The sequence below is a fragment of the Onychomys torridus genome, chromosome 21, assembly GCF_903995425.1.
Source record: "Onychomys torridus chromosome 21, mOncTor1.1, whole genome shotgun sequence".
Classification (NCBI taxonomy): Eukaryota; Metazoa; Chordata; class Mammalia; order Rodentia; family Cricetidae; genus Onychomys; species Onychomys torridus.
Genome location: NC_050463.1, coordinates 48155886 through 48170658, shown reverse-complemented (window position 1 = coordinate 48170658; position 14773 = coordinate 48155886). Strand labels below are relative to the sequence as shown.

Genomic DNA, 14773 nt, shown 5'->3' with positions numbered 1-14773 from the left:
CACCCACCAGGAGCCACCAGAGCGCTTGTGCTCAGCTATGCCAAAGGGACACTGGTTCTTGGTGGGTGTGCAAGTTCGGCGTGGCTATGTGTGTAGGAAAACCTGTACAAGCAGGATTACTACTGCCTGTGGTTTGTGGCATCCCCTGTGGCAGGGGACAAGATAAAGGGCAGTTACAGCAGCTACACGAATGAGTGCTATTTGGAGAGGTGTACTGTTGTATTGGAGAGGACAAAAACGTCAGACAGAGAGCCGAGGGGGAAGCGCCCCAATCATTTCATCTGGGGTTTGGACAAGCAGATATGGTTGAAAGGGTGTTCCAAACAGAGAGGAGGGTGGAGGAGGCCCTGAAGAAGCTGCAGGGGAGACTGGGCTGGCCACTGGCCGCAGCCTGGGCTGGGTCTGCAGACCCGAGTTAAGCAGGTCTTTCTGAGGGCTCTACCAGGGGATCCACTCAATCAGCGGCAGAGCTCGGGCAGGGCAGGGAGCAGACAGCGAGTCCCCACAGCTCCAGTCTATTTACTCCCGTGGTGACATGAAGGGCCTCAGCAGCCAGACAGGACGATGCTTCCTGTAGTCAAATGTAGGTCAAGGGCTGGGAGACACGCCCACAGGAAGAACCACCAGAACTGGAAGGTGGCTGAATATTTCATTTCACCCTATTTACGGAGTTACCGGGCACTGTGTGAGGAGGATTGTGCAGAACAGCTAGCGGCCTTTGTGACTCATTTCTCAGGACACAAAAACCTGTCTAAAATTAGACTCTGGACTCCTCAAGATGGAGAGACAAACACGGCAATCACACCTGAGGCTTTTCAGGCCACGTCTGTCTCTGCCTCAGCTTTAAGAACTGGCCCCTAGGAAATGCAGCACACATGTGGCTCAGCAGCCCTTCGCCAAGGGGACACAGAGCAGCTGGTCCACTGAGCAGCTGGTCCTACATGCCTAGCTGTGAGACACAGCCTTGACTTGAATGGGAACTATTCTACACAACCCCCTTCTGGGTTTGTTTTGTGGGGGACACACCGAGCGATCCCTTTGGCAACACGGATCCAATTCCAGTGAGAACAGTGTTCTCGCTCCCTGCAATGTATTTATCTATTCACATGCGGCAAGGGCTTCCCCCTCCACATCACAAGTGCCTAATCGAATCTTGAAGAAATGAGCCAAGATGACCCTACCATAGCTACTCTGCCTGCTGCTGTTTATTTGTTTATTTAGGGTGAAGGACACGTGCGTCACGTTAGAGGGCAACTCCCAGGAGCTACCACGTGGGTCCTGAGAATCAAACTCGGGTCATCAGGCTTGGCAGCAAGCACCTTTATCCACTGAGCCATCTCACCAGCCTCGCTGTTCCGTATTCTTATTTCCAGTCTCTATCCGATTCCTTGATTTGCGCCCTTGCCGTGTGTGCATGGTAGTCACTGCTCTTGAGCATTTGTTCTTCCGGTTTTGTTTTATTGTGAGTTGGCTTCTTAAGGTCTCACTGTATTCTGGCTGGCCTGGAATCTGTTGTGTAGACCACGCTGGCCTCAAACCCGTGACCATCCTCCTGCCTCTGTCTCCTAGGCCATTGGGATTACAAGCTTGGTCCACTGTGCTCAGCTTCTCAAGGCTAATTACCACATTAAGGCGACAGGTTAACTTGAGAAGAACTGCTAGATCTGACTATCTGTAATGAACATAGTAAAAAAGCCCTTTTAGACATGTAAAAATAGCTTAGGAGCTCCACTACACCCGAGACTGCACCTGGTAACCAGAACCTAGTGGCATCACTTATTCAAGACAACCAACCACATGACTAGACCCCATGATGCCCACTGGACAGTCTACAATCAGAGACCAAGAACAACGCTCTGCTCTGCGTATCTGCAGACGCCATCTTGACCTGCCCTGTGGCTTGGTGAGCCTCCCCCAGGATCCTGACCCTTAAACTGGAGACTACCATGAGAGACCGGACCTGACCTTCAGCTAAGATGTGTCACAGGTGAGCGGCAGTGGGGAGACTGACTTGGGACTGTAGTTAGGGACATACAGTGTGACTTTGTGTGATGACCCTCAGCCTGATAAAATACACCTTATATTATATTGACTATAAAATGTGACTGTAGTTATGCCCACTGCACGCCTCTACCTTCTTGCTCTCGACACTATCTATACACAAGCAGGCTGTTCCTCAAGTTCGTACCCCTGAATAAAGTGCCCTTCACGGGGCACAGTCCCTGTCTTCCCAGACACATTCCTGGATATTTCACAGTTGCTCTGCAAACAGGATCTTTTTTTTTCCTATTACATTTTTAAGTTATTTCTGATCGGAATACTCATCATTCGGTGCTTTTCTGGTATCACATTTCTGAAGGTGAGGGGAGACTTCACAACTTCAGTGGCTTTCTGCAACTAGAAACTTCTGGTGGAAGGACAGTCTTATCTAAAGAAATCTGAAACCTAACGTTATATGGGAACAGACAGACACACATACTCTCTCTCTCTCTCTCTCTGTCTCTCTCTCTGACTCTGTCTCTGTCTCTCTCTCTCTCTCTCTCTCTCTCTCTCTCTCTCTCTCTGTCTCTCTCTCTGACTCTGTCTCTGTCTCTCTCTCTCTGTCTCTCTCTCTCTCTCTCTCTCTCTGTCTCTCACCCCCTCCCCCTCCCTTTCCCCCATCTCTATCCATCTCAGTTTTTCCATGCCTCAAGCAAGTGAAGTAAATCTGTCTCATCCTAGAGATTTCCCACAGATTCCTCAGCAAGGCCCGGGCCTCCCTTCTTGCACTCTCTGCAGACACCAGCACGTGGAAGAGCAATGTCACCCGTCCTAATCGGCTTCATAGGATGGACTTCTCTGCCCCTTGCTGTGCGGAATATCCCTTTACACTGTGGGAAGATAACTCACTGTGACTGGTTTAATAAAAAGCTGAGTGGTCAACAGCTTGTCAGGATTTTTGAGGCAGAAGAAGCCAGACAGACATGGACCAAGTTGGACACACAAAATGGGACAGAGGTAAAAACCACGTGGTAGAGAGTAGATCAATAAAAATATGGGCTAGTTGAAGTTATTAGAGCTAGTTAGGAACAAGCCTAAACCATGGGCTGAGCTTTCATAATTAATGTGTCTCCATGTCATTTTTTTGTGGCTGGAGGCCCAAAGAAAAATCTATTTGCAGATTGCTGCCCCACACCGGAGGATCCTCACCTCCTGAGTGAGGAGCACAGGCCTACATCTGGCTCTTTTCTCTGACGGTCACTTTAAAAGAGCAAGACCTTTGTCTGAGTTGGACCAGGGCAGCTTGCTTCAGTGGGTTCAATAAATGCTTCATCCCAATGGCTAAAAATAGGATGATTATAAACAGGTAGTCTATCTTTAAAATGCTACATTGTTTTTTCTTCTCCTATAAACATTTAAAATTATATCAAAATATTTAAACTATAAATTTCAACAAAATAATGCTCCAGTCACATCATAAATAACTTGAAAAAAATCATTAAGCGCTTAATGATTAAGCTCTTAATAAACTGTTCTCTGGTTTGTGGGCCTGTGTAATAGTTTGTGCTAACAGAATATAAGCAGGCATGAGCTCTCTCTGATCTGGATCAGTACTCCCCACTCCCAACCAAATCAGAAGGTTCCAGAGACCCTGTAGGAGGAGGTGCCAGAAGAAAAGTGTCTTCTTCCCTAAAAGCCTGTGGAGCAGAGGCTACCTCTTATCTCCTCAGTGGACTGGAACTTGAGAACAAACCTTTACTGTAATCCACTGTGATGACACAGCTGTTTTGACCACACGCTATGTGTAGCTAGCGGAGAAAGATGTTGTGAAGGGGGCTAGAGAACAGCAAGGATTTGGAGTAGCAGTTGAGGGAGACAAAAGACAATGGCTAAGACCACACTGAAGGGGGAGGGCTGCCAAGGTCCCACAGATGCGTGTAGTGCAAGCAATTTGTGCTAAAGTACTGGTGTTTTTTTAAAAAAAAAAAAAAATCAAGAAACTATATATGGAGCAGATATAAACATAAACCAGAGAACCCCAGAGCAGGTGTGAGCAGAGCAAGACTGGAGGACCCAGGGTTCCTGCTGCTTCACAGCCCTGGGGCCTACAGACAGAACCTGGGGCCTGGAGATCATTACCTCAGGGCGAAAAGCAACTGTGTGGCCTGGCTAGCTTTCAGTGGCTATTCTCAGCAGGGGTCTGCTTTCCAGAGATGCTGATAGTTTCACAGCCAGTCCCCAACTTCATCCCCTCAGGATGACATGTGTGACCTGGGCCACTTCCTCCTTGCACAGTGAGCCAATTAGGTACTGATTCTGCCCAGCAACTTTTCTTTAAGAACATCTGCTGTTTAAAGACAGGTAGCTGGTCTGTTCTCTACCCTTGGATTCCAGGTGTGGATTTCAATTCCACCTGACTCTCACTTCTTAATCTGACCCAGTATCTACTAACTCTGTCTGTCTGTCTATCTATCTATCTATCTGTCTGTCTGTCTGTCTATCTATCTACCCATCCATCTATCTATCATCTATCTATCATCTATAATCTATCATCTATCTATCAATTATCTAACTTTCTTTTTTAAGTATATGTCATCTGTTTTGGCTTGGTTTTGTTCATTATTTTGGGACACAACTTGCTTCCATCCAAGCTTATTTTTAAAATCCATATAATAAAATCCACTTTACTCTCATTAGAAAGAAAAAGATACTTTATCCTCTAAAATTCTCCTTTTACAGGTGATTTTTCTCAAATAATTTGGCCAATTTCTACTGTTAATTTTTTTCTTCAGAGATAGAATTTTTTTCTAACTTGCTTATCTTTAAATTAGATGTTTTATTCATTTTGATATCACCCAGAGGCAAAAGACTGAAGGAAAAAAAAACCACGCCCTTCTCGGGCAATGGAGAAAGCTGAGAGGCAGCGATGTAAAGTGTGAAGTCTCCTGCTGCTCCCAGGGGCCCTACTTGGCAGGACATATTTCTTTACAAAGACGGGAGTTGGTTAGCTCAGGGGGCTGGTAGTAAGTTCATCTTCTAACACTCCGTCGGTCTCTTTACAGGATAAGGAGAAACAAAAGCCAGAAGTGATTTCCACTACTCTGTGCAGCAAGAGAGGGAGGGAGGGAGGGAGGGAGGGAGGGAGGGAGGGAGGGAGGGGAAGAAGGCTAAGTAGCAAGAATATAGCTTGGAGGGGGCTGACCTTCAAGGCTTACAAATGCTTGCAGAAATTCCTATTAGAATTAGAAACTACTTTGAATACCAAAAATGCCATGTTAAGGGCCTGACTGCTCTATGTTTAGCAAATTTATATCAGGCAATTTGGAAGCACAGGTATCTCTGTGACATCTATGGGATGACACGAGTCCATAGCTCTCCACCACAAGTACTAAATGACACTACAGTCTGTACTTTTAACTGCTATGTTAGAAAAGATAAAAGAGGTCACTGAATCAAATTTTAATCTTACCCTGAAAAATCAGCGGAATATTGTCCATAATCAAAGATATAGACTCTAGTGATCTGACATACTGTGAGGTATCCCAAAGCAAACAGAAAACAACATCTGCAAAACAAGAATAAGCCGGGTTAGTGGAGATGTCCATCCTGTCAAAGGGCACATTGTAAAGACACTCGCTAACACGTACGGCTCAACAATGAGATAGTATTAAATCTACCCTACAAATAACTCATCTAACAGATTACGGGAGCTCTCTCCTAATAGGTGGTGAATGGCTGATGAAACTGCCCATGGCGGCTATCCCACTGTATTCTGAACGACAGCAATGTGTAAAATTACGTGTGACAGCCCTGAGCAGAAGCATTAAAAGACACAACTACTGGTGACAGACGGCTTTTTCAATTGATCACTTCCTGCTTCCACAGACATGACTCAATTCTTATAGACTTCCCCCGTGTCTTCATCTGTGTGTGCACGCTTCTGCATGTGTGTGGACACTAGCGTGTGTTCCGGGAATCGTCTTCGATCATCTGCTCACTTTATTCACTGAAGTACAGTCCCTCAATCAAATCCAAACCTCAGCAGGACGGCTTGGTCTGCAGACCCCTGCCTTCTGAGATTGAAACTGCAGACAAGCGACCACCACGCCCACACACATATACGGGTTCTGGGGAGTCTGACCTTTGGCCACATGCTTTCCAGTAACTTAACTCAATTTTTAAAATGTGCCCTCAGTAGCCTAAAATCATAACCTTTAGAGAGGATTGGGAGTGCTCACCCATAACCAGCTAGTGACTTTCACAAACTCAAGGTGCTTAAGATGGTATTACAAATAAACCCAGCATGGAAAATGAGTTTACATATCAGTGTAAAGAGAACAGAAGAAACCCAAAAACATATCGTAGAGAACGTAACATCGCACAGGACAGAGGCTGCAGTTCCAATTCTCAGGGAACAGATCTATTACTAGCCACAAGGCAAGCGAGGGAGAGGAAGCTAGGCCTTCCTCATGTGAAAAGCATTCTAGACGGATTAAACAGTCAAATATGAAACCGTAACAAGTGGGAATTATTGCTCTCAAACTGGAGGTTTCCTAAACATTTAATACAGAAGCAATCCAAGGGGAAAACTATTTGGCTAAACTAAATCTTAAGCTTCTCGTGTATGTGATTCAGGGGGCTTTATGAATGAGTTCTTTAAAGCTATTAAAAAAACAAAGAAAGAAAAGAAAATCTGGGGAAAAGAAGAAAAATAACTGGGTGAGGTGATGCACACCTTTAGTGCCAGCACTCAGAAGCAAAGGTGAGAGGGTCTCTGTAAGTTCAAGTCCAGGCTGGTCTACATAGTAAGTTCTGGGATGGCCAGGTTTGAATAGAGAGACCTTGTCTCAAAGAAAGAAAAAAGGAAGGGAGGGAGGGAGGGAGGGAGGGAGGGAGGGAGGGAGGAAGGGAGGGAGGGAGGAAGGATAGCATGCTAAAGCCAGCATTTATTTAACATGAGATATTTCAATCAATGTTAGTTTATTTCATTAATTCAAGTAGGAATCTATATAGAAGGGCTAGCAGTATTAATCATCATAATGAGGAGTCAAAAAGATAGATGGGCATTTGCTAAAACTTAAGCCAGGCCTGGTGGCAGTACTTGGCTGAAACATGAAGACTTCAACTTCAGAGGCCTGCCTCTTACTACAGAGTAAACTCAAGGCCAGCCTGGGCAATTTGATAAGACCCCGTTACAAATAAAAAGTAAAAGCCGGCGGTGGTGGCGCACGCCTGTAATCCCAGCACTCGGGAGGCAGAGCCGGGTAGATGTTCGAGGCCAGCCTGGTCTACAAAGCGAGTTCCAGGAAAGCCTCCAAAGCTACACAGAGAAACCCTGTCTCGAAAAAACACACAAACAAACAAAATAAAAAGTGTCACGGACACACACAGCTCAATGGTAGAGCACTTGCCGATTAGCATGCACGAGGTCCTGGGCTCAGTACAGGAGGAAGAAATGAAGCAAAAAAAAAAAAAAAAAAAAAAAAAAAAGACTCAGTAATAGTCAATTCCAGTCTTGTTCAATTAATTTCTAAGTTTAGCATTGTGATCCCAATCACAATCCTAACAATGGCTTTGGTGGAAGCTAACCAGCAGATCTTCAAGGGCTTCTAGCTAACTAAATAAACATGTGACAGGCGGCCGGCCCCACCCTAACACATAAAAGAACAGGCCATGAAGATTTAAAATGTAGCATTGTTCCAAAAATAGATCAAAAGACTACCCCAACAGGAGACAGTTTAGAAAGACTTACAGTACAGCTGGAAAGCTCGCGTAGGACAACCCTGGTATATTAGACCAGTGGAGAGGTGAGGGAGGGTAGGTGAGCTGAAGCAATAGCCCTCTCCTGAGACGGCCCCCAGCGCACACGAGGGGTAAGTATAAAAAAATAATGTGCAGAGTCATACTGTATGAGGACAGAGAACATCTGGACTGGAGACAGTCACATCAGAACAAAGCTTACAAACGCCTCGGAGATGTTCTCACACACACACACACACACACACACACATCAGACAGTTTGGCACAATAAACTATGAAGGATTACGTGATAATGGAACAGCAATCACTTAGTGTCGATACGAGGTTAATGTCCCTAACAGGACTTCCAGGCAATAGGAAACAGAGGAAGAACTGAAGTGGGAAATAGATAAGAGTGTTAATAAGCAACTTAGATAAGAGAAATGTAACCACCACCTCATTCAGAAAAAATAAACGAGATTCAGTCAAGCAATTGTCCCAGACAACTTGGAATCTCACAGGAGGATGGAGACCGTGTGTGTTCCACACAGACCGGCCAAGTCTTAAAGTGGATAATGCTTGGGTGGGGCAGAGGACTCCGCTCTCACACTTTCACTTTTTAGCATCTGTTTGTCTGTCTAGCTATCAGTCTGTCTATCATCTGCCCATTGCATGGGGGGGGGGGGGTCGTGCATGCCACTGTGGACACTATACGATGTATCCCCACTCCCAGTTTCTTCCTTTTTTAACCAAATCCAGGGCTTTCCTGTGTGTCCGCTGAGCATTCTGCCAACTGAGCTACACCACAGCCTAAGGAACGGAATTTTTAAAGATTTTTAAGTATGTGATTTTGCAGCACAGGTTACCATAAGTCAAGTATATGTTATTATATTCAGAATATAAAGAATATACGTTACATATTCTTTGAACTGACAATTCCTCTTTCTTATTTCACCTAATACATTAAGGACGACATTGTGGATCTCGACTGTAAAGGTCTATGTATAATGGTGGAAATACTACACAGCAATACAATACTGTGCAATCCCACCCAACTCCACATGCAGAGATTTCAATTCCTACCTTACCAGGGGAATTATTTATGTCACATCTTACTTCTCAAGTTGTGTCACACAAATAATCAAGTCATTAAAACCAAGATTATTGCCGGGCGGTAGTGGCACATGCCTTTAATCCCAGCACTCCGGAGGCAGAGGCAGGTGGATCTCTGAGAGTTTGAGGCCAGCCTGGGCTACAGAGCGAGATCCAGGACAGGCACCAAAACTACACAGAGAAACCCTGTCTCGGAAACTCCCCCCCCCCCCCCAAAAAAAAAACAAAACCCACCACCACCACCACCAACAACAACAACAAAACAAAACAAAAGAAAACCCCCCAAAAACAAGATTATCAACTCTAGCCTCTAGAAAAGAACCTCATCCAATGTCTGCTTTTGTAAACATATTTTTATTTGGCCACACCACACCCTGCTCATTTGTGTTTACAATGGCTGCTCATGTCTCACAGTAGCCTTATAAACCTAAAATAATTACTATCTTATCCTGTTAAAGAGAACGTTTGCTGACCCTAACTAAGGGTTACATTGTGGGTGAAGATAGTAATAATTCACATTAAGTTTTAATAAGAAGTATCAGATGTCAGCCACAGTCAAGAGTGACATCACCACCACTACATCATTAGCATATATGTCAATCAACACTCACTTTAGCCCGACCTTAGTTCAGCAGCTACTTTACTGAACTGGGTAGTAATTAAGCACCATCTGTAGGCAGCACAGCTGCCCTGCAACCATGGGTTAGCTACAAAACCTTCGGCACGGCTGGGGATTTAGCTCAACGGTAGAGTGCTTGCCTAGCAAGTGCAAGGCCCTGGGTTCGATCCTCAGCTCAAAAAAAACCAAAGTGTAAGTGCCACCATTTTGCCGGGCGGTGGTGGCGCACGCTTGTAATCCCAGCACTCGGGAGGCAGAGCCAGGCGGATCTCTGTGAGTTTGAGGCCAGCCTGGGCTACCAAGTGAGTTCCAGGAAAGGCACAAAGCTACACAGAGAAACCCTGTCTCGGAAAAAAAAAAAAAAAAAACCCTTTGGCATTGGTCAATGACAGCATTCCCTGGGGACTGCATGGGCAGAATTGTAAGAAAACGTGCCGGACACTCACTGTTTGTAGACTACAGATCCACTCCAGTCATACATCTTAGAGAAGCACAGACGGCACTGTCTATCGGACTGATTCCAGCTCCCGACCCAGACACCAAAATCCACAGGTGGTCGGGCCCGTATGTCACACAGGAGGCACACCCCCCACCATGAACTTTAACCCTCCCTGTCACAGGTTCCTAACAGGTGCTAACACGAGGTAAACACTACACAAACGGCTGTGCTTAGGGAATAATCAGTCTGCCCATGTTCAACACAGACGCCACGTTTCCCCAAAGCTTTCTGGCCACGGTGTCGGATCCACAGATATGGGAGCCATGGAGGGAAGGCTGACTGCCTGCTATATCCACATCCACTTTTCCAGAAAGCTAGGCAGTTGTGACACACGGACTGGCGCTCTCTGATGGCTCACGGGCAGTCACTGGGCTCTGGGAAACTGCTAGTCTACGCTGACTCGGCTGTGATGATAAACATGCCCAGATTCTGCAACTGGAAATACAAAAACTGAGTAACTGCTCACCCCGATTTATTGATTACACTTTTACATGTTATCGCTGGGTGTTGTCAGGGAGGTGAAATGCATTCCTAAGGTTAGTTATGTTTTAGTTTTCAAAGTGACTACTAGAAAGTTTAAAAGTACATCCACGGGTTTCTTTATTTCAGTGTACCGTTTATGTCTTCCTAGAAAAAAGAGGGGGTGGTGCTGGGCAGGCAGCGTGGCTTTTCTTTGTCCCTGCATATGGGTCTGGTGACAGCTACAGGGATTGCCTTGCGTGTTGGGGGCGGGGGGATGCATACAAGCTCCAGTTTTCCTTTGGAGGTCGATTGCAGGGGAAGAGTGCCGGGGAAAACCTTCGATTTCTTTCAAGTTCGCACATGGGAAAGCGGACATGTAAGCCGATATGCACACAATCATATTCTAAGTGATCTGGTCTGTGTATGAGTATCTCCAAAGAGGAACATAGATGCAAATAAAACCCAGACTAGACTCAAGTCACAGGTCTGTCACACTGCCTGTGTGATCTCTCAAGCATGGCTTTCTCGTTCCAGGATGGCACCTGGGGGCTCTAACTGTTCTGACTCCATCACGGAGCTCTCGTCCCCCTACAACTGACTGACTTGTGCGTAGACGATGGAACTCGGAAATGTCGGTGAAATGTGACAGAGGGTTTGGACAGCTTTCCCTCATCCCTCCAGGGTGACATCTGCTGCTGGGGTATCTGAAAGCACAGCAGCCAATCCTTGCTTACAGGAGGAGTCAGCCTGGACACGGTCAACATGCCGAGGTGTCGAGGCACGAGATTAAACAGAACTTGGGGGGGTCTGATACTCCAAAGATGGCATCGCTGAATTAGCCAAATGAACCACCCTTCCTTGTGACTTACAGCTTTGAGAGATAATACTTTCTGTTCTGTTCACACTACTGTGCCCCTGAGGTGGGTCTTGTGTTTTTGCAGCCAACAGCATCCTGGCTCAGGATTAGTACTACTGAAATTAAGTCGAGGGGCCCGTAAGCTGGCCCAGGTACTGCAATGCTCGCAGTGACATATGAACCTGACGGGTGCTCAGGCCCTGGTAAAAGCCAGGCATGGTGGCACACATCTGTAACTCCGGCGCCAGGGAGGTGGAGGCAGGAGTGTCCTGAAGATCACTGGTCAGATAAGCCTCGTAGAATCAGCACTCTCCAGGCCCAGTGAGAGACCAGGTCTCAAAAGATAAAGGTGGAGAATGATTGAGGAAGATACCTGTCCTGACTAGTTTTATGTCAAACTTGGCACAAGCTAGAGTCCATCTGAAAGGAGGGAACCTCAATTGAGAAGATGCCCCCAGAAGACCCGGCTGTAAGGCATTTTCTCAATTAGTGATTGATGGAGGAAGGCCCAGTCCATTGTGCATGGGGCCATCTGGGCTGCTGGTCCTAGGTTCTATAAGAAAGCAGAGTGAGTAAGCCATGGGGAGCAAGCCAGTGAGCAGCACCCTTCCCTGGCTTCTCCATCAGCTCCTGCCTCCAGGTTCCTGCCCTGCTTGAGTTCCTATCCTGACTTCCCTTGATGATGAACAACAATGTGGAAGTGTAAGCCAAATAAACCCGTTCCTTCCCAACTTGCTTTCTGGTCATGGTGTTTCATTGCAGCATAGAAACCCTAAGACAGCACCCACCATCAGTCACTGGCCTCCATAAGCACATGCACACACACACACTCCCACCATGCACACACAATAGGTCGGTAGCTTATGGAGCGTGCAAGAACAGAATGTTTTCTTAAAACATTTCAAATATCTCTTCCTTATAAGTAGAAACTGTTGCCTGGAAAACAAGGTACTGAGGGATTATGGGAATTAATGAACTGGAAAAGAATTCTCAAGTGAAGAAAGCAGGTTACTGTCATCACAGGGCTGAAAATCATGGGGGAACAATATTTTAAAAAAAAAAAAAAAACCCACAAAAGTATTCATATTACCATGTGAAATCAAATTAGAGGGGTTCTCAACATAGATCTGAACAGCTGCCCTTTTATTTCACCTGTGAGAGCTTTAAAAAGTTGACACCCCTTTGAGACCTGGTTTTCACACTTACAGAAGGTAGATGCCTGGGGATTCTGGCTACTCTGATCCCGTTACTACAAACTGTATGCACAACAGACTTGTGAACCTTTTTTTTTTCCGAGACAAGGTTTCTCTGTAGCTTTGGAGGCTCTCCTGGAACTCACTTTGTAGACCAGGCTGGCCTCGAACTCACAGAGATCCACCTGCCTTTGCCTCCCGAGCGCTGGCATTACAGGCATGCGCCACCACCGCCTGGCTTGTGCATCTTAATATCCACTTAACTTTACCCTGTCCACTGTCCCCTTCGGGGGATAGTTCCTAAGACTATTTGCTCATGTGCTTTTGTTCTAGTGACTCAAGTACACTCTGGCAGTGAAGAAACAGAAAGTCTTACCACCTGCTTCCAGACCAAGACTGCGTGGTCCTGGTATAGGAGATCAATGGACAAAAAAGGGGGGCTAAAAGCGAAGCCATGTATCTGTGGTGCTGTAGTTTGTACCTCAAGTGTCCTTACAAGACCCCAGTGTTAGCCCTGCAGCCTGCAGCATCCATACGGGAGGTGGTAGAGAAGCTTGGAGAGGCCAAGCTTGGCAGCAGGTCTTGGAGATCCCCTGAAGGAGATATGGGGACCCCCGCTTCCTGGTAGGAGGCACGGCTTTCCTTTATCCATGAGTCCCATTATGATGTGTCTGTCACCTTGTCACAGGCCCTAAAAGCAATGGGGCTGAATGATCATGGATGAAAACCTCCCAAAATGTGAAGTCAGAGTTGGTTTTTCACAAGCGTTTGTTACAGTAACAGGAAGCTGATGATTCCATGGTGAATTGTAAATACTGCCTTTTCCCTACTGACTCACCTAAAAGGACACAACGCAGGTCACAGTAAAAATTTTAAAACTGCAGAACAGATTTTATCAAAATTTTAAAGTTGTCTCCCATAGGACATCACTAAGAATCAGGAAGGCAGGTCAGAGAAGGTAAGAAAATATGCACAATGTATCTAGCTGACAGAGGGCTGGTATCCAAAATATAGAAAGAATGAACAGTGACGAAAACAACAACAGTGGGAAGATTTGGATGGAATAACCCTCTAAAATTATGTAATTAGTCAATTAGCACAGGGAAACATTGCTGGCATTAGTAATCATCAGAGGGATCAAATTCAAAGCTAAAATGAAATGTTACAAGATAACCTTCAGTATAACAGAGAAAAGCAGCTCCCTCAGAGTGTACAAAGGGTACAATCACTTTGGGAAAGCGTGGTGATTTCTTTCTCTCATTTGTTTTAAACCTTTGGCAACTCCCTGCATGATTAAAATGCTTTAATTCCATGCCTTAGCAGCTCCTCTCCTAGGTGTTTGAATAAAAATACAAAAACATGCGGTGGGATGTCTTTCTGTAGGCTGGGAATATGTCTGGCTCCCATTGGATAATAAATAAAGCTGCTTAGGCCTATGGCAAGGCAGCTTAGAGGCAGGCGGGAGGTCTGGGCAGAGATACAGGAAAGAAAAGGCGGATGGGAGAGATGCAAGCCCGCTGCTGATGGAGCAACAAGATGTCAGCAGTCTAGTAACGGGACAGCCGCGGGCCACGTGGCAAAACGCAGATTAATAGCAATGGGTTGAGCTGAGTTATGAGAGCTAGCTAGCAAGAAGCTTGAGCCATAGGCTATACAGTTTGTATCTAAAATAAGCCTCTGAGTAATTATTTTATAAGCAGCTGCAGGACACGGGTAGGAGAGATCTGTCTGAACCTCAGTGCCAGGCAGGACCGGAAAAACTTTCTGTCTACCTCCATAGAAACCTATGTAAGAATGTTTTAGAAGTTTGAATGCAATAGCTCAAATTTTTAAACACTCTATAAATTCATTAAGAGGTGAAATGATGCATAACTGTGGTATGTTCACACTACAGATTGCTAGCCAGAACAGAAAGGAATTATCTCTTTTTCTTAGTTATAAAATGTATTTACGTGTGTATGCAAATGGGCATACACGTGCAGGTCAGACGACCGTTTATGGTAGCTGATTCTCTCCTTCCATCATATGTTCTACATGAAGATCAAACATTCCATCCTGTAGAGAAAGCTCACTGAGCTCTGAAAGTAAACGCAGTAACTTCAGGAAGTCCCTGAAACTGACCAGATTCACTAAACAGGGACTGCTGAGAGGCACACCCATTCACTCAGACAGTGCTGAGTGGGTTTTGGTGACAGACCTGTAAGTAATCCCTCACTCACATTCCTCTACCCCAATAAAACTCACTGGCTCACCACATTGGACTTGGGCAGATCTGTCACTGGTTCCCTCTCTGGGACAAGCAGACATCTGTT

The 14773-nt window shown here is 45.7% G+C and overlaps 1 protein-coding gene across 3 annotated transcripts in view; it reads right to left on the bottom strand.

Moving 5' to 3' along the window:
* Mboat2 (membrane bound O-acyltransferase domain containing 2) overlaps positions 1 to 14773 on the bottom strand; it is a 132940-nt gene that overhangs the window by 35452 nt on the left and 82715 nt on the right. Inside the window, exon 4 of one of the 3 annotated variants that reach the window (XM_036170432.1) lies at positions 5450 to 5545. The exons of the other annotated variants lie outside the window; for them this stretch is intronic. Within the exon in view, the coding sequence (XP_036026325.1) occupies positions 5450 to 5545 (96 nt within the window). The remainder of the gene's footprint in view (positions 1 to 5449; positions 5546 to 14773) is intronic. 3 annotated transcript variants of the gene reach the window in all.